Raw genomic sequence first — 20,487 nt, forward strand, 5'->3', positions numbered from 1 at the left:
CGGGGTCTGAGCGCCGCGGCGGGGAGTGCGGGCGTGCGGGGCGCCCGCCCGAGCCCCGCGCCCGCCCCGCGCCCGCCCGCCCGCTCGCTCGCTCGCTCGCGAGTCAGCTCTGCCGCCGCTGCCGCTCTAGCACAGGCGGAGACACAGAGACACACAGACTCTGAGAGCAGTTTTCGTGCAACTCAAAATTAGCGCGGGCAGGTTTAACATCGATAATCGGCTGCGAAATGATCCCGGCAGCCGGGGGCACAGCCTCGGCCCCGTCGCCCTCGGTTTATACAGCTAACAAAAGAAACCAGGACCTGTCTCCAAATAGCCATCTTAGGCTTCAAGGCTAGGCAGAAGCTGTAGGCCTCAAAGAAGGGCCTATGGAGATGGATAGATCTGGGAGAGGGATCGGAATCGGCCCCGGCCCCGGCCCCCCCAGAACCTGCGGACGTCGCTGTCCGGAACAGTATTGATCCTTTTGAACTTTTTTTTTTTTTAGTGTAAACGGACCGCGTTGAGATTTAAAAGGGGGCGACAGAGGGACTTGCGATTGGTTATTGTCCGGGCTTCAAAAACAAAACAAACCCACCAACATCCCCCCTTCCGCCCCCCAAAACAAAACAAGTGCTATTAAATACAGGGCTCTCGGGTGAAAACACAGTGATTCAAGCAGCTCTTGCTTAGCTACTCTTACGGATTGAGCCGAATCACCCACCGATTCCTGAGGGATCTGCAGATCTCTGTAGAATGGGTATTTATTTCAGAGTTAGGTTAGAGTTTTCTTGGATTGTGCACTTTCAGACAAGTGTGGCTGTGTTTTTAACAGGTTTCTGAGAAGAATCAGTGGGGAGAAATTGTGGAAGAGTTCAACTTTCCCAGAAGTTGTTCTAACGCTGCCTTTGCTTTAAAACAGTATTACTTGCGGTGAGTAGTAGTGACTCTAACAACAGTGTTGGGAAATAAGGGATTTATGGGGAGATTTGCTTTAGCAAAAAGGAAAAAGAAAAGCCCCAAGCAAGAAACAAACCTTGCACATCAGTTTCTAAACTTCTGCTAATTTCAGTCTGAGAAACATTAAATATCCACAAGGGAGGTTCTAAGAGGGTGAAAGTTTTCCTCACCTATTTTAGGATTGTTTACATTTTTCATACAGAATCATTACAGGTGACACCCCACCCCCCATCTTGATAAACATTCTTTTGTGACATTGTTATTGATTGTTTGATATCCACAGAGGGGCGGAAAGGTGATGCTGAGTAAAAGAATCAAGATAGTTAATGAAACTTTGTATCCCTTGGGAAATTTTTTCTTTGTTTTGGAAACTCCTTTGCCTTTTTAAATTCTGACTTGGAAGATTTTGTTGAAAAATGAAACCTCAATGTGGAACCGTGTTACTGAGTAGTTTTTCAGAATATTTATGCATAGCATAGCATGTTGGTGCCTTAAGTGTCCAGGATTGTTTTTTTTTTTTTAATATGTTTTTAGAAATTTTTGACTGAAAAACATTTAAAAGGATTATTATCTATTTAGGAAAATTAGGGATGCTACAAAATGGAATACTATAATTGGGATTTTCTTTCATTCCCCTCTTTTTTGACTGTTTGACAAAGTACATTTCTTATTTAGTTGGCATGCGCTATAGTTTAGATAATATATTTTGTGATTCAGCATTACTTTTTCTGAGTTTTTCTCCTAGGAATACTTTCATATTGTAATTATTATGAGGTCATCGTTTATTTTTCATACTTAGTTAACCAGAGGTTCCTTAGTTGGTGTTTGTTACTTAACACTAAAATAATGCTCTTCATATTTTTTGTTTCTTAATAATGGTGTTATAAGATGGCCTTTTTTAGTTAGTGTGACTACTGTATAATTTGAGTTTGGCATTTATCATTGTTCCAAATGCAGTATCCAAATGTAGATATACTGTGTTATGTTCAGCATTCTGGAATAGGAAATGCAGTAATTGCACAGGTGTGCTTTCTATTGGCTATCTTAGATTGACTTCATGCTTGAAGCTGGAGTTCACAGAACTTTGTGAGTAGTTACTGAGTTGCACAGATGTCTAGAAAATATTAAATATGGTTATCTCTTGTGAGTGTGTGATGGCATGTGTCAGAGTGCTTTTTAAAATAAAGGATTGAAACAAAAAGCAAAATAAAACTAAATTAACCTCCAAAACTGTGGATTTTGTAGTGTGGTGAGAAGTAGAGAATTTTTCATTTGTGTTGATACTTATTTTTTCAGTTACAATACTGAGGAGTACTGTTAATACATGTCTTGATTTTCTGATAATAAGTTTGAATCATTGAATCATTTGAGTTGTAGACCGTTTAAAATACATGTTTTAAAGTTATGTCTAATACTTATTGGATGATTTATTGATTTCAGTATCCAGAAGGTGCTGTATGATATATATGTTTCATGGGATGTGTGTTTTTCTGAAGAACTCCCAGTTTATTACAAGTTATATAAATACTGTTTTTCCAGTTGTGATTTCTATCTTTGGATCATATCATCCATTGATTATACTTATAGGTACCATTTTTAACTCTATAATTTCCAGATTGTTTGGAACTCTTTACACTATTCTCAGATCAGTTTGAGTTTTATGCTCTTATTAGAAGCTACGTTTTGAACTATGTCTCTGGCTAAACTTGTTTTTCCTCCATATGTCACTCTCCAGGTTTGTTTTTGTAGGGTTGTAGCTAGGCTACTAGGAAAAAAGTTGAAGCATTTGTTTTGGAAAATAAAACCATGTGAAGATTTGCATGGCTTGTAAAGAAATACAAAAGAAATATGCTGGTCACAAACTGGGTACTAGCAACCTTGGAAGATTTTTTTCCATAGTGGTGTAATATTGCTCAGTTAGAGGACATGTATTATGCTGGGTTTTACACCTTCCTCTGAAAAATCTTAACTGGCAGACAGGATGCCAAGCTTTCACAGTAATTCAGTTACTTAACCATAAGAGTGCCTTTGCATAGTAAGAAACAGTAATCAAGTGACTTTGTAAGTTCCCTCTTTGATATATTGAATTGAATATCGTGGTTTCTGATGAGTAGATAATGCAGTGTGTTTTATAAATCACAGGTGGACCAATTAAAAAAAAAATGAATGACTGTTTCATTTGACTTCTGTAAGACTGTCATTCCATGTGTTCTCATTTACTCTCCAAGTTTAATATTTGCTGACATTCTTCTGTAGTTTCATTATTAATTAGATGGGTAGTTGTTAGCCTGGTATTTTATGATGTAGTTTCATGATACTACATTTAAATAAAGAAGAGCAAGCTAATGTGCTGGAGTGTGTGCACATAGATGTGTGTGTGTGTGTATATATATATATATATATATAAATATGTATGTATATACACTAGCATTTTTGTGTTCATTTTGATGCATAGACATTAAATATAGAGACTTGAGTTTAATTGTCTGCCTAAAGTTAGCTTGATTGTATCCAACATTATTCAGTTGTAGATTGTTTACAAAAATTTCTCACAGTCTAAAATTAAAAATGCAATAGAATGTTTTAACATTGGCATTTAAAAGTCTGGCTACTGCTCATCTATGGTGTCTATATATTTTGTTTTCACTTAGGTCCTTTCTTGGTATGTACATCTCAGTATATTCCACAGATATTTATTATTGGACTATCTTTATAAGTTTAAAAAGATAAGATATAACTTCCTACATTTTATAGATGAAGAAGTTAAAGTACAGAAAAGTCTAAATGGCTTTAGAGGCATTTGTTAATTCAACAAAATAGTTGTATTCTTGACATGTGTTCAGTAATATTTAATCAGTCAATTATGAATTCCCTTTTCTAGTCACAAATGATTTTAAGAAATTAAAATATAATTGGAAAGTACTTATGGTTAAATTTATGCCTGAGTGTATTTATACTCAATGTGTTCTGTATTTATTCAGTTAATTTTATATTTTTGTTCTGTTTTGGTGCTAATTTTGGGGGACAATTTACAGCTCTTTTGTTTAGAATTTAAAGCCTTGATGTGAAGACTTAGGTAAATATTTCAGATATTTTAGTTGAACAGTTTTGTTTTAGCTTACTTATGCCAACAGTACAGCTATAGTCAAGGTTAACTTGATGTTTCTATTATAACACTTGCCTTTTTGAAAAAGAGGTAGGATATCTTGGACTTAAAAATTTTTGTTGTACAAAACTATATTGCTGGTTTTCTTACAACTGTTTTATATGTACCTACCTTTGGAATAGTCAGAAACTTAACTGTAGAGTTTTCAGTTTTACTGTGAATTTATTCTTCTTTTTCCTGCTTGGTGGATGAAGCCCTCCCTTAAATTATAGCAATGAAAGTCTGCATTTATTAGGTAAATAGAATGAATACACTTGTGTGTTGAGTAGTTAGTATCTACCATGTAGATCACTTTTTTTTAAGAGAAAGCCTTTTATGAATCACTTGATGTTAAATGATAGAATGCTTCAAAATTTTAATTAAGTAAATTAATAAATTGAGTTTGTGTATCAATAGAATTGATAAATGGTGATTTGCGCTCCTTATTTAAGGAATGAAAGTAATATGGAGACTGGAAGAAAAACCGTATCTAAAATTATTTACATATGCATTTAAAAATTATAAACTGTATCCTTCATTTTGAACAAATCTTATTTCGATATCATCTGATATTCTGTTACATTTTAGAGGGTGTGTAAACTTGTTAAAAGGAGAAGTAGAAAGTAGAAAAAGTTGAAAGACTTATCAGACCTCAGCTAGGCTGGTGTTGTGTCTTAGAAACCATGTTCTGAACAACTTAAATTTGCCCTCAAGTAGAAATAAATCTAACTCTTTCTAGGGTGGATAGTTTCACTGAGGATGCAAACTAAGGACTGTAACTCTCAGAAATGTTTATATGTTTTTTTGCATTAAAATTTTCTGCCTTAGCTGTTAAGTAAAAATGTCTATTTCTAAAGAGAATCACTGTTTTATAATCCTACCTCATCTCTGTTATGGATTCAGTGCTTTTAGTTTGGTTGTGTGTGAAATCCACTGTAACTTTGATAGAGAAGTACATCACTTCTGAGAATATTTTATAACCTGAAATGGAATTATATTGGAAGTTGGAAAAGGAAGGAAAAACATTTTAATTCACTGGAATTTAAATGCACTGGTCAGTGAGTTAAGCACTCAATATATGTTTTTAGGTAAAGTATTTAGCGTTTTATTATTTGTGGGGAGGCTGCTTATTGGGCATTTTCTTGAGTGGTATAGTCCCACTAAAGTTTACTAGTAAAAATAAAGTTTGTTTGAATTGGGACATATGGAGTTGTGGTGGGGGGTTCTCTCTCTATTTCTTTGGTCTGCCACCACCATCCTCACCACACTCTTGGGTATTTCGTTAGAGTGGAGATTCCTAATTTGTGCTATATGAAACAATTGTTTCCCTGAAATGTCCTTAAAAAGTGAAATGAATATGAGCATTATAACAATGCTAAATTTGTGTTACTTTACTGAGGGACTTCATAGAGGCTTTATTTGGTTACTGTGCCTTGTGGATCTTAAGACAATTTGGAGAAACACTATTACCTCCCTCCCGCCACCTGTAGTAAATGGTGGTTTCCAAACGTCACCACTCATCACAGGGGAATGTTTGAGGAACACCTGCTAAGTTCTGTGGAGCACAGTTTGGGAACCTGAGCTAGAATAAATGTGAGTTAAGGAAGAAAAATTTTAAGTGTGGAAAATGAGAAATGAGAAGTAATTATGTGTATTTATATAAATACAGAATTAAATGATTTTTATGGAGCTATTAAGTTGCTTATCAATGGCTGTGCAAAATTATATTGTTAACACTTAAATAGTTGTTCGAATAGGGGACATTAAAATTATCTTGTCTTCATTGCCAAGGAGAGAAAGGTAGCTGAATCATTGTGTTTTGTGGTATAGTAATTATTTTTATTGAAATGTAATAGTCATGCTAAAGTCTGTATATGCTTCAGTTTTACCACTTTAAAAACAGAGGTCATAATTATGAATTTTGATTTCAGGGAAAGCTGTTCAGAAGTAGCTTTTGGTTTAAGGACCAAACTTCCTGGAGATAAAAATAGAGATGTTAGAATTAAAGATTGTCATCAAATATTTTATGGTTTGAAATTGTAATTGTAATTTTTATGGAAAGCAAAAGTATTGGCTTTAGAATTTAAAATAAATGTAAATAACATGGCTAGTTCAGTTATCCATAGTAGAGACCAGTAAGTAGGCAGGTTGATTCTTTTTAGTCAGAAGTACACAAAAATGTATATATGTTGACCGATGCTCATATTAATTACCTATCATAAAGTTTATTAATGGATTCCCTTAGTAAATTAAACTTTTGGGGGACCTGAAATAAACAGATGGTTCAGAGCAAATTGTCGCTCTCAGTAACTTTCAGATTTTGTGAATTTTATTAGTGTGTTTTCAAAAAACTTTGTTGTTGAAATGGAGTCTTAACATATTTTTTTGGTTTCAGACATTAAAAAATATCACTTGTGCTTGGCTACTTTGAGTATTCATTATGTTATGAATTCAAAGTTAATTCAATTCTTCATTATATATGCTCCTTATGACTATGTATAATGCAAAATCTATTGCTGGAACTGAAATCTCTTAGTGATATCTAGGAGTAGATGCTGCATTATAAATTATTGCCCCCAAATGCTAGATTCATACTTCAGTTAATATCTAAGTCAGTGTTTGCAGGTCTACCCCATCTTCCTGCAAGAGAATTTTATGGTGGGGCTAAATCTCTTGTTTTGTTTCTTTTATCTCATTAGTCTCTTGACGGTTCCCTTTTCTTGTCATGCCATTGGTTTATTGAAATAATGGGGTCAGTTGTCCTTTGTTGTTGTTGTTTAATTCCTAAGTCGTGTCCAGCTCTATGCAGCCCCACGGAAGTAGCCCACCAGGCTCCTCTGTCCATGGAATTGCCCAGGCAAGAATAGCAGAGTGGATTGCCATTTCCTTCTCCAGGAGATCTTTCTTAGAATGCCCTAAATTCTGGATTTGGTTGACTGCTTCCTTCTAGTGTCAATTAACCTGTTCCTCTATCCCCTGAATCCATTTCCTAAAAACTATTAACATTAGATCTAAATGTTGAAAAAATTCAAGTTTAGTATTTTAGGCATTCTTTAATAGGTATATGTGTGTTTAGTCCCTCAGTCGTGTCCGACTCTTGGGACCCCATAGGCTGTAGTCCTCCAGGCTCCTCTGTCCATGGAATTCTCCAGGCAAGAATACTGGACTGGGTTGTCGTTTCTTTCTCCATTCTTTAAGAGGTAGTGCTGTGCTTTCATCACATTATGTGGCATATAATGTTTAGTTGTTCTGTTTTAGTGGTGTTAAGATTGATCAGGGTTTTTAAATATTAATGATCTAAATAAAACCTTGTATTTTTTTTAAAAGTATGCCCCAGGTGATTCTTAAGCACACTGAAGTTTGAGAGCAGCTGATCTAAGTATTGTAATTAAACCGATTTAGTTGCTGATATAACTGGTTTAACTTGGCGTCCACATGTTGGCCAGGGCTGCATCCAGAACAAAACCTGTAGATGACACCTGGTCTAGGGGCACCTGCTCAAGCTGCACCTGTCATCTCTAAGCAGAGCCTGGATGCGGCCTGTTTTGTTTCTGGACTCTAGAGAGGGTAACCCAATGGCTCCACTTCAGTTGAGGGATGAAAAAAGGATAAATGAACTACCAATTTGAACTTATCCTAAACGTATTTGTAAATTTGGATTTTAAAAAATTAATTAAAAATAAAATTTTCTTAATATCTAGTGTTTTTAAAAGGTAGGACTTTTGTAATATTTCCCCCAAATGGAATGCCATTTATTTTATTGAATTTAGTGAATGCTTTTTCCTCTTTGTGAGGATTTTGTTGGTCTATGCCAATACTGCTTAGGGGAGTTAACTTATATTGTATAAATTCCTTTAAAAATACCAATACTAGTAATAGCTTATTTTGTTTCATGCACTTAATCTTCATTTTTCAAACCATTTTCATATGTAAGATTTTAGTTTTATCATTTCAAATTTCAGAAGTAATTGCTGTTATTTAATCTCATAAAAAAATAACACTTAGAAAAGAATTTCTTTACACCACTCAAACTCTTTTCTTCTGGAGCATATGGGCTATTTAAAAAAAAATGGCTGTAGGTTATATCCAGCTTTCAATTCTAAGCATCAGCCATAACTGCCACTCAGTAAGGTTTATTTTATGTATTTTCAAACCGCACTTTCTCCTCCTTACGTTTCCATTCCCTTCCCTGGCTGTAGACTTACTTTAACATTTTACAAAGCATTGTCTTGGACACAACCCTACATCAGCCACAGTTGTTAAACATCTTCGAGTATTCCATGACCTAGGAATGTTTACCTTTTGTTTCTTTTAATAAATGACTTTTTTCATTACCATATAAAGGGACCAAACCAAAACGTTGCTTTTTATGAAGCAGGATTTGAAAAAAGTTGTGTAGGAATCTTTTGTTTGAATATATGCCTTGTTGTGATACATGGCAAGTCGTCTTTACTTGTGGTCTTTCTTTCTGAGTTCTTCACTGTTGTACTCGGTAAACTCTTACTTACAGTGTTCAGCGGTCGGGGCTCTGCACAGAGATGGTGGTTATATAGTCATACACATCTTTCATGGGGAGGTGTTTCCAGGTGAGATTTGTTTTTGCCCCTTTCCTAGCCAATTGGTTATTTTAAATAAACTGTTAATTTAAGTATTTTATGTTAATATGAGGTCAGTGGGAATATTATTCTACTAAAATAGGAGAAAAACGAGGCTGCAGTTTGGTCCGTAACCTGTAGTACTTTAGAAATGGGGCTGAATTTAAATGTGTTGGTAATTGCCCAAGTTGATCACACTTTTCATAATGGTTCATAGATCAAGTGAATTTTCAAAGTACTTGAGCTCAGATCAGACCACTAAGTATTTCATAAACAATATTTAGTACCTTAGCAGGCTGTACCTCCAAGTGTACTCACAAGTAATAGGTCAAGAGTACTTAAGTGGTTTGGTATAATCTTTTTAGTTTACACCATTAAAAAGTCAAACTTCTGAATTTTTGAGTAGTTTTTCCTGGTAGCTCTACACTGCAGTGTATTAATATAGTAATAAGAATCTGATTGAGAGAGAAATATTAAACCTACCATTTTCTTTTCTTCCCAAGTTTTCTTTTTTCAAAATTGTTAATTTTTTTTGCTGTCTATATGTACATTCTTTTTTACACTTTATATTGACCAATTGTTATTTTGCCATATTTGCTTTGTTGTTTCCTTTTTATATGTGATGTTGTATATGTATGTACACATATTATTGTTTTTGTTGCTGTCATTTAATCATTTGCTGTCATTACAGTTACACTGCCCTTTCCTCCTAAAGAACAAAACGTCCTTAAGAACAAAAATATTATCTTATATACTAATAGCGTGCATGCCTGCATGTTTAGTTACTCAGTTGTGTCCAACTCTTTGTGATCCTATGGACTGTGTAGGCTGCCAGCTCCTCTTTCTGTGGGATTCTCCAGGCAAGAATACTGGAGTGGGTTGCCGTTTCCGTCTCCAGGGGATCTTCTTGACCGAGGCATCAACCTGTGTCTCCTGCATTGCAGGCGGGTACTTTACCACTTGAGCCATCAGAGATACAGATAATATGACTATATTCATGTTAAGTTTTCTGTATTTGATTATTGTAATAATAGTGTAATGATCAGTTTCAGAAAGCAGCATGAATACAGTTGTATTATTTGTATTACATACAAATCTTATTCAAATTTTACCAGTTGCTCCAAAGATGTCTTTTATAGCAGTCATACCAACCTATCCCTAAACTGTAATCTTGTATCACATTTAGTTGTCACATCTTTAGTTCTCCAGTCTTCTGTGTGATATTACCATTTTTGAAGAGTAAAAGCCAACTGTACTATAAAATTTGGATTTTTCTGAGGTTTTTTTCAGGATTAGATTTAGCTGAAGCATTTTTGGCAGGAAGCATGTGATGTTACTTTGTCCTATTATTGCTAATAGTAGCTTTGGTTAAGGTGGTGTCCTCCTGGTTTCTCCACTGTAAACTTTCCATTTTCTCTTTTGTAATCAGCCAGTAACCCTTGGAGATGTACTTTGAGACTGTAAATATCTTGCTCACCATCACACTTTTCCCAGTAGTTCAAATATCCATTGATGAATCTTGTCTGAATCAGTTATGGTGACTATATGATATTTATTGTCTAATTTTATCATTTCATCTACATTAGTTGGCAATCTATGATAAGGAAAATACTGTTTATTGTTTATTAAGAATTTATATTATACAGTGGGTTAAAGTCTGTTATATTTTGCTGCTGAAGTTTGGCCAAGAGGAGCCCATTCAAGCTGCCTCCTTTGTATTTTTTAACAAGTTATTATTATTTCTTAGCTCTTTCTTGCATTCTGACGAAATAAGATCTTCTAGAGTCAACTCTGTTTTGCTTTTCTTGCTCTGGCATCAGCTGTTTCTTCTAGAAGTCCTGGTTCCTTTTGGTGTGGAATGGTATATAGAATCCAAGAACTGGGTGGTAGGTGTGCTCAGTGTTATTGGGTTATTTTTTTTTCTAGGCCCTTTCAGAGGACAAAGTTAGAAAGTTTACTTATTTTAAATGTAAATATACATGTTGTGCAAATCATAAGGCGATACTGATATCTCTAATTAAATCTGCACAAGTTTTCTCTTGCCTTCTTCCACTCCATGTATCTTCCTTCAACTGTCTTTAGAACACAAGTTTCCATCACCAGTGTATTTGTCTTGTTAGTTCTGTAACACAAAGACAATAGTTTCAGAATCGTTATACCCATACAACTACAAACAACAAACCTGTGAAGTAGAGTTGCAGATTTGTTTGCATTTCTTTTTATATTCAGACTGACTTATATCAGTTAATAACTGTGTTAAAAAATTCACAGTGATTGGATTCTTTTTTTCTGGGTATTGTTTTCAGTTAGAACATTAAAGTTCATAGTTTTTCCTTTGGTATTCAGCTTTCTGTTTTCCCCATTATTTGTTCCTTTAATTGTATTTATGAATATGTAAAACCCTTAATAAGATTGTAAAATCAAAATTGAACTAAGATACACTTGGAGGTTACCCTCTACCCTACTTACTTCCCTACCACTTCTGCCCCATTCCTGCCCATGCTCTGTTGGTAACCAAGCACACAGTTTCTGGTTATCCTTCCTGTTTTTTTTTTTTTTGTTTTGTTTTATAAAAGTAAGGAGATACATACATGTATTTTTGGTTCCCCATTTTAAAATGAAGAATGCACACTACTTTTTATTTTGCTTTTTTTTATTTAGTGTACCTTGACAATTAGTACATTCATAAAATTCTCCCCTTTTACAGCTGCATAGTATTCCACTGTGTGAATATATCTTTCTTTATATGTCTAGTCTCCTATATAATGACGCTTAGGTTGTTCCCAGTATTTTACAATAGCAAATAATGCCATATGAATAATCTGCAAATCTAGTAGCCAATACAAAGCTATTTTCAAATTTTTGGAGATGTATCTACAGAGTAAATTGCAAAAGTGGGGATTGATGTCATAATCAAATAATAAATGCATCAGTCAGTTCAGTTCCGTCGCTCAGTCGTGTCTGACTCTGCAACCCCATGAATTGCAGCACGCCAGGCCTCCCTGTCCATCACCAACTCCCAGAGTTCACTCAGACTCACGTCCATTGAGTCAGTGATGCCATCCAGCCATCTCATCCTTAGTCATCCCCTTTTTCTCCTGCCCCCAATCCCTCCCAGCATCAGTCTTTTCCAATGAGTCAACTCTTCACATGAGGTGGCCAAAGTATTGGAGTTTCAGCTTTAGCATCATTCCTTCCAGAGAAATCCCAGGGCTGATCTCCTTCAGAATGGACTGGTTGGATCTCCTTGCAGTCCAAGGGACTCTCAAGAGTCTTCTCCAACACCACAGTTCAAAAGCGTCAATTCTTCAGCGCTCAGCTTTCTTCACCGTCCAACTCACATCCATACATGACCACAGGAAAAACCATAGCTTTCACTAGATGGACCTTAGTCGGCAAAGTAATGTCTCTGCTTTTCAATATGCTATCTAGGTTGGTCATAACTTTCCTTCAATGCATATGTATTGTATTAAGTACTGCCAAATTCCCAGCAGATTCTCTCTAGGTAGGAGAGAATTATTTTGCATTCCCTATCAGCAGTATATGAGAATGCTTGTTTCCCATAGCTTTGCCATATGTTTGTCAAGCTTTTGAAGTTTTCCTGATGTGGGGATTTAAGAAATAGTATCTCACTATATTGTAATTATTGTGACTTTATATAGCATGTTTTAATATTTGGTAGTGCCATTCTCATCTCACAGTTCTTTTTTTGTTTTAACGGGAATTTTGTGGTGATTGTTGTTTTAATATAAACTTTAGTGTTGACTTCCCTGATAGCTCAGTTGGTAAAGAATCCACCTGCAATGCAGGAGACCCTGGTTGGATTCCTGGGTCAGGAAGATCCGCTGGAGAAGGGATAGGCTACCCACTCCAGTATTCTTGGGCTTCCCTTGTGGCTGAGCTGGTAAAGAATCCATCTGCGATACGAGAGACCTGGGTTTGATCCCTGGGTTGGGAAGATCTCCTGGAGAAGGGAAAGGCTACCCACTCCACTATTCTGGCCTGGAGAATTCCGTGGACTCTATAGTCCACGGGGTTGCAAAGAGTGAAGGCACGACTGAGGGACTTTCACTTCCACTTTTAGTGTTAATTTGTTCTAGTTTCAGAAAAAAGCTTTTTTTAAAAATTGGGGATCATATTAAATTAAAAACAGTTACCTTAGGAGAATGGAAATGATGATATTGCGTTTACCTATCCTGGAAAAACAGAAGTCTTCTATTCAAATCCTTTTGTGTCATTCAGGAATTTATAAAAATAGTTATCCTTTTATAGGTTTTTGACATTTCTTAAATTTATTCTTGAGTATATTATCATTTTTCTTCCTATTGTAAGTGTAGTTTTCCATTGTATCTTCTCAGTAGTTACTCTTTATTTATATGAAAGTTATTGTGTGTTTTTATTGTAATCTGGTGCTTTACTCAATTTTTTTGCCATTTGTATTAGTTAGCATTGATTAAGAAAGTTTTTAGACATACTAATATGTCATCTGCAAGAAGGGATAGCTTTACTTTTTTTTCTAAATTTTATGCATTTAATAATTTTCTTTTGTCTATATTGATTGGCCACCTTTAAATAGTTGGGGAGATGAGGGTGTCTTTTCCTTGTGTTGATACTGACCTTGGTTTTATGTTTCTATTATTTTCTTGTTGAATAAGATACTGCTTGCTGTGTGTTCTTGATGCAGTCTTCTTTCTTTTGGCCACAAGGCATGTGAGATCTCCAACCACTGAACCACCAGGAAAGTCCCCTTGCAGTCTTAAGTCTGTATGTTCTGTTAACATATTAATAGTATTTCTCTGCTTGTTTATTGAGTGAACAATACTGTTAGACTTGAAAGTCAGATTTAATGATATCCTTCATATGTTTATCCACTAGTGTTTGATTTTTTAAAATCTGTAATAACAGATAATAACTGAGAGGAAATAATTCTGATTTTTAAAAATTTTAAACCTTATTTTGTAGCTTATGTTTGAATGTGAATATTTCTCATATTCTAGCAGTTTAACAAATAAAAATCGGCTAAAATAATAAATGATAATTTTGGAGGAAAATTCAGTTCAGTTCAGTTCAGTCGCTCAGTCGTGTCTGAAACTTTGCAACCCCATGAATTGCAGCACGCCAGGCCTCCCTGTCCATCAACAACTCCCGGAGTTCACTCAAACTCACATCCATTGAGTTGGTGATGCCATCCAGCCATCTCATCCTCTGTTGTCCCCTTTTCCTCCTGCCCCCAATCTCTCCCAGCATCAGGGTCTTTTCCAATGAGTCAACTCTTTGCATGAGGTGGCCAAAGTATTGGAGTTTCAGCTTTAGCATCATTCCTTCCAAAGAACACCCAGGACTGATCTCCTTTAGAATGGACTGGTTGGATCTCCTTGCAGTCCAAGGGACTCTCAAGAGTCTTCTCCAACACCACAGTTCAAAAGCATCGATTCTTTGGCGCTCAGCCTTCTTCACAGTCCAACTCTCACATCCATACCTGACCACTGGAAAAACCATAGCCTTGACTAGACGGACCTTAGTCGGCAAAGTATGTCTCTGCTTTTCAATATGCTATCTAGGTTGGTCATAACTTTCCTTCCAAGGAGTAAGCGTCTTCTAATTTCATGGCTGCAGTCACCATCTGCAGTGATTTTGGAGCCCCCAAAAATAAAGTCTGATACTGTTTCCACTGTTTCCCCATCTATTTGCCATGAAGTGATGGGACCAGATGCCATGATCTTCGTTTTCTGAATGTTGAGCTTTAAGCCAACTTTTTCACTCTCCTCTTTCACTTTCATCAAGAGGCTTTTTGGTTCCTCTTCACTTTCTGCCATAAGGGTGGTGTCATCTGCATTACTTTTGTCTATTTGTCCGTTAAAAACTCTTCACTATTTTATTCTTTGCTGGCCATTGCATCACTTTTTATACAAAAACAAGATAATTTTATTTATATTTTCAATTCATTGGTTGATTTTTATGTTATTAAGACTAGGATAAACTATGATTTGATAGTGGTTTGATTTTTATATTCTCAACATAAGATGTAATTGTCTTTATTTAAAAGTTATCTTTATAGGTATCTACTGTGAGGAGATGAAAAACAAATTCACACTTTAGTTACAACCTGAAATCTTAATCCATTATCACTAAATCAAATGTGTTATATTTTACATTGTATATTTGCTTCTCAGAATTAGATACAATTTGGATATTAAAGTCCTGCTAGTTCTGAGAGTTGCTTGGAGCACTCCTCCTTTATCCCCCTGTTTATAAACTATGGGGGTTAGTTTAAATAAGTATGTGTATGTGTGCGTGCACACAAACAGAACTATTTATTAGCTTCAAGCAAATTGATTGGTAATTTCTTGGTCAGTTTTTGATCATATCAAATTTATAGATATGTACCTTGTACATTTTTTATACCTTAAAGGAGCTAAGTTGAGATAGACATTAAATATTATATGCAGATTTGCTTGAGGAGCCTAAAAACTTAGATTCCTAAAAATAGGAGTAAGAACCATGTACTTAACAACCATTGGCTATGACTACTGAATCTATCAATTCGTAACATTATTTTGAATTAAGGTATTTTAAGAAGGTGGTCTAGCCCCAGGCTTTTTGGTAGGGTAGAAACAAGGATATTTTTCCTGGTGGGCCTGCATCAGGATAATTGACTGGTTTTACATCACTATTACTGAATAATGGGAGGGGCAATGTAGAGGCCAGTTCAGAGCTGCCTTTACTACTCTGTTGTGATTTAAAAGGAATACATGTAGAAGGTTGTGGAGCTTTCTTTTTTACTACAAAACATGACCTTTACTTTAAGATGATTTTACTGACTTATACTGTCTGTGAGGCATAGGTATTAAATTGTTGTCTGGGGGTGGTGATAAATATGCACGTGATTTATCATTTGTATCCTGCAGTCTTATCTCTTTCTCTTTCCTGTTCAGAGGATTATGTTTGTAAGAGAGGTGAGTATTACTGGAAAGCCCACAACAGAATAACAATCACTGGAAAAAGTCGCTTTTTCTCTTAAATGTTCCCTATTTTAAATGTCTTTCTTGGAAAAACTTAAATTAACATATTTGGTAAAGCTGGCCACTTTTTTTTTTTAATAACCAGAAATACTAATTTAAAGTTTTCAGTCGGATACATTATGTTTTAGATGGAGACCTCTACTGGAAGTATGAAGCAATAGATGAATTTTATTATACATTGTAAAATATCGAAACAAAGGAATGTATAGGGAGATTTATTTTAAAATTAGTCAAGGTAAAGTATCCTAGAGATCCTTTTGAAGAATCTTTCTGTGGTACTTTAGATAATAATGTACTTTTGGTTTTATGACATCATCTTAAGTTTTTAAAAAGCAGGATTTTGTTTTTTCTTACCCGTTTATTGAATTTGGCTTATGCCCAGCACTATACTAAATGATTTACAATAATTCATTTTTTCTTCATACCTCCCAATCACATAGGTACTGCTACTATTATACTGATGTTATAGAAGAGAAAATAGGACAAAAGAGTTTAAGAATCTTGTCCAAGGTCCCACAGTAATTTTAGGAGCTAGTATTTGAACCTGGGCCATCTGGCTCTAAAAAGGGTGCTGTATTGTTTTCTCTGAAGTACACATGATTTCATCTTTATAAAAAAGTGTATGAAGACAAGCTCCTAAGGGAATATGAAAATGGTTGGGGTAGTTGTGGTATTGTGGCTTTTTATTTAAAATCTTTTAATGTATCTTTTTACAATAAGATGTGTGCCGTAGTACAGTTTATAGTAGAGTTCATTTTTACAAATATTCATCTCACTGGATTTTTACAACTTTACAAAATAGACATTTTCCTATTCTTATAGATGAGGGGAAAAACCTTTATCGTTGCTAAAAGTAATCTTAAAGTAATGCTAAGGTAATCTTAAAGCTACTAATTCAATATTGATACATTATAGTTGGGACTGAATCAGATCCCCTGCCTTGGGGAGGTTCTTAGGAACTCAGATAGGTACAGTGGGCCTCTTAGCAAATGAGAAATCGAATTTGGGGAATTCTGAATGAATTGAAAAATTCTAAACGGAATTAATAGTTTAGTATGCCATTGATGTCGCCTTAAGCATAACCTTTTCTTGTGTGGTTTTATGAAACAAGCACCAGGAATCAGTTCTAGCTGTAGAATATAAATTAGCATTGTGATTAATGTGGCATTTTGTGCAGTTTTATGTAGCACTTAAATTTTTTTTTTTAGATTAAATAGACACTAATGTGTCTCTATCTCATTTTATAAGCTAAAATAGAATAGAATCCTGTGTAAGGAAAGAGTGGATAACAGAGTGTTACTGATTTTGTTCATACTATTCATACTATCATGTGAAGATCTAAGGATTTTGCAAATAACTACTATTTCTGAAGAACTGGATACTGGAAATGTTGGAGGCACTCTGGGGGTCAGGCATGGCATGTTAATTATCATTATAATAATAGCTAACATTTATTGAACTTTACTCTTTTCCAGGCATTTTGCTCAACCTGCATTATTCTAATCCTCAAAACCTTAAAGATTGACACCAACCTCATTATAGATGAGGGAACTAAGATTTAGAGAAGTTAAGTAACTTGCACAAGGTCACACAACTACAAAGTGGTGGAGCTGGAATTTGATCCAGGTCTTTTGCCATCAGAGATCAAACTTTCAACCAATACAGAATATTGCCCTTTACTGGTTCAGTGAATAAAGGCTGATCGTTTATCATCTCTCAGACACTATTCTATGCACTAGACATATGTCAATAATGAAAACAGAAAAATCTTTCCCCTTTGGAGCTAAAGGAGACAGATAGTAAATAAGTAAAAGCAGCTATGTTAGATAATGACTCTCTGTGATCCCGTAGACTGCAGCACACCAGGCTTTCTTGTCCTTCATTATCTCCTGGAACTTGCTCAAACTCATGTCCATTGAGTCGGTGATGCCATCCAACCATCTCATCCTCTATCATCCCTTTCTCCGTCTGCCTTCAATCTCTCCCAGCATCAGGGTCTTTTCCAGTGAGTGTGCTGTTCATATCAGGTGGCCAAAGTATTGGAGTTTCAGCTTTAGCATCAGTCCTTCCAATCAATATTCAGGGTTGATTACCTTTAGGTTTGACTGATTTGATCTTCTTGCAGTCCAAGGGACTCTCAAGAGTCCTCTCCAACATCACAGTTCAAAAACATCAATTCTTCAACGCTTAGCCTTCTTTATGGTCCAACTCTGACATCTGATCATGACTACTGGAAAAACCATAGCCTTGACTGTACGGACCTTTGTCAGCAAAGTAATGTCTCCGATTTTTAATATGCCTTCTAGGTTTGTCATAGCTTTTCTTCCAAGAGCAAGCATCTTTTAAATTCATATCTGCAGTCACCATTTGCAGTGATTTTTGAGCCCAAGAAAATAAAGCCTGTCACTGTTTCCATTGTTTCCCCATCGATTTGCCATGAAATAATAGGAACAGATGACATGTTAGAAGGCTAATAGCTGGTGAAAAATGGGGATGTGTACCAACGAGTTTCATAGCTCTTGAGGTGGTGATAAGTAGCAATATTTTGGGTATCTAAAGTTTCAAATCTAAAATTTTAAGGCTTTAAGTAGCAGATACCTGCTCAGATACTTATGAGAACCTGTCAGATGTCAAGTTTCATACTGTTTAAATTATAAACTTTATTTTTTTAAATTATCATAGGTTAGTAACACATGCTCATTGTACACAATCTAGAAAATAGGAGGGGAAAATAATGAGCACTATTAATATCATCTAAGCTAGGCTTATGGCTCAGATGATAAAGAATCTGCCTGTAATGCACGAGACCTGGGTTTGATCCTTGGGTCAGAAAGATCCCCTGGAGAAGGGAACAGCAACCCACTCCAGTATTCTTGCCTGGAGAATTCCATGGACAGAGGATCCTGGTGGGCTACAGTCCATGGGATCACAAAGAGTCAGGCAGGATTGTGTGACTGACTTTTCACTTTCATGGGCTTCCTGGTAGCTCAGCTGGTAAAGAATCTGTCTGCAGTGCAGGAGAACTTGGTTTGGTTCCTGGCTCGGGACATTCCCCTAGAGAAGGAATAGGCTACCTACTCCAGTATTCTTGGGCTTCCCTGGTGCCTCACACAGTAAAGAATCCACCTGCAGTGCAGGAGACCTGGATTTGATCCCTGGGTTGGGAAGATCCCCTGGAGGAGGGCATGTCAAACCATTCCAGTATTTTTGCCTGGAGAATCCCCATGGACAGAGAGGTGCCTAGTGGGCTACAGTCCATGGGGTCGCAAAGAGTCGGACACGACTGAGTGACTAAGCACAGCTCACGTTAATATCATATCTTAGCATGTTTTCTCTTAATCTTTTGTCATAAAGATTGAACCTAAAAATCTGTCTACAGTAAACTGACTCTGTGTTTTCCTAGTAAAATGTTAACTCTTTAGAGCAAGAACCGTGCTCTTTATTTCTCTATTTTGGGTATCTACCACAGTATCTGCTTTATAAGTTAAGTGCTGGGTACTGCTTCTTTTGTTTGAATTAACTGTGCTAATCAGTTGGGTGCCATATTCTTGTACATTCTTTAAGGAGATATTGTGTCTTTTTTTCATTTGTTTTGAGGTTTGGTGAATGAGCAGTTAGTATGTGTTGGTAGACTTAGTATACTCTGTACTTCAGCCATACTTTTATGTTTAGAGTTTTCTATAATTTTTTCTCATTTTTCTGCCTTTGTATTTGCTGTTTTCTCTGCCTGGAACTCCTTTCCTTTTTTCTGTGGCTGACATACTCCTATCTGTCTCTGAAAATTATTCACATGACTGTCACCTCTAAAAAACCTTCTGTTAACTTTTCAAACAGCTCAAGTGATCCTTCTTTAGGGTCCCACTCCCGCCCCCCACCATTTATATCTCTTTTATAAACATTGCTGTAATGACTTTTTCATGTCTGTCTGTATAGCACTATTAGCCCAAGATGTAGGGACTTAGTTTTGTGTATCGTTATAGCCCCATCATCATAATACAGTGCTTTAGTGCATAGGAGTTTACTGTGTGGCTAATGGGATCGATGAATGAATGCTGAAAAGGGTCACTGAAGAAAGAAAAGAAGGAAATCAGTTTAGTTTGAGGGTAGAGAGAAGCTTATGGAAGAGGCCTCGAACTTTGCATCAAAAGACTAGTTGGAGGCGGGAGATGGAAGACTTTTTGGTATGAGGAAAGTGGGAAATGAAGGTATGCGGTACGTTTTAGTTTTGTAAATGAACCTTGCTACGTCAGAGGGTTCGTGCATGTGATTGATGGAAGGTAAGATGGTGACCAAAGACTGGTACCACATTATGGGAGACCTGAAATCAGGGCAAGGTGTTTGACCTTTATTATTCTGTATATAGCAAGGATGTGAGATTTCTGTTGTTTTTTGTTATTGTTTTAGGGGACGAACCAATTCTTGATCAAAATGATGTTTGGGGAAAATTAGTTTTATGTTGGTATAGATGTGAATTAGGGGAAAGTAGTGGCAGGAATGATAGACACACCTGCCTCACTGATCAGAAAATGGGATATTATTTTTATCATGTATTCAGATAAAATATTATTTGAATTACTACTTCTATATTTTGCACTTTTAAAATGGAAGTAAATTGACATAACTATATATTAGTTTCAGATGTACGATGTAAGTGATTCAATATTTGTATACATTGCAAAATGATCACAAGTCCGTTAACTTCAGTCATCATACATAGTTGATTTTTTAAATTTAATTTTATTTTTTAATTGAAGTAGAGTTGATTTTAGATGTTGTGTTTCAGGTG

The 20,487-nt window shown here is 35.8% G+C and overlaps 1 protein-coding gene across 1 annotated transcript in view; it reads left to right on the forward strand.

Moving 5' to 3' along the window:
• The window catches only part of ARID2 (AT-rich interaction domain 2), a 202,103-nt gene that overhangs the window by 1,287 nt on the left and 180,329 nt on the right, over positions 1–20,487 (forward strand). Inside the window, exon 3 of the mRNA XM_040233815.1 lies at positions 815–912. Coding sequence (XP_040089749.1) covers positions 815–912 — 98 coding nt within the window. The remainder of the gene's footprint in view (positions 1–814; positions 913–20,487) is intronic.

The sequence above is a fragment of the Oryx dammah genome, unplaced genomic scaffold (assembly GCF_014754425.2).
Source record: "Oryx dammah isolate SB20612 unplaced genomic scaffold, SCBI_Odam_1.1 HiC_scaffold_29, whole genome shotgun sequence".
In the NCBI taxonomy this organism is placed as follows: domain Eukaryota; kingdom Metazoa; phylum Chordata; class Mammalia; order Artiodactyla; family Bovidae; genus Oryx; species Oryx dammah.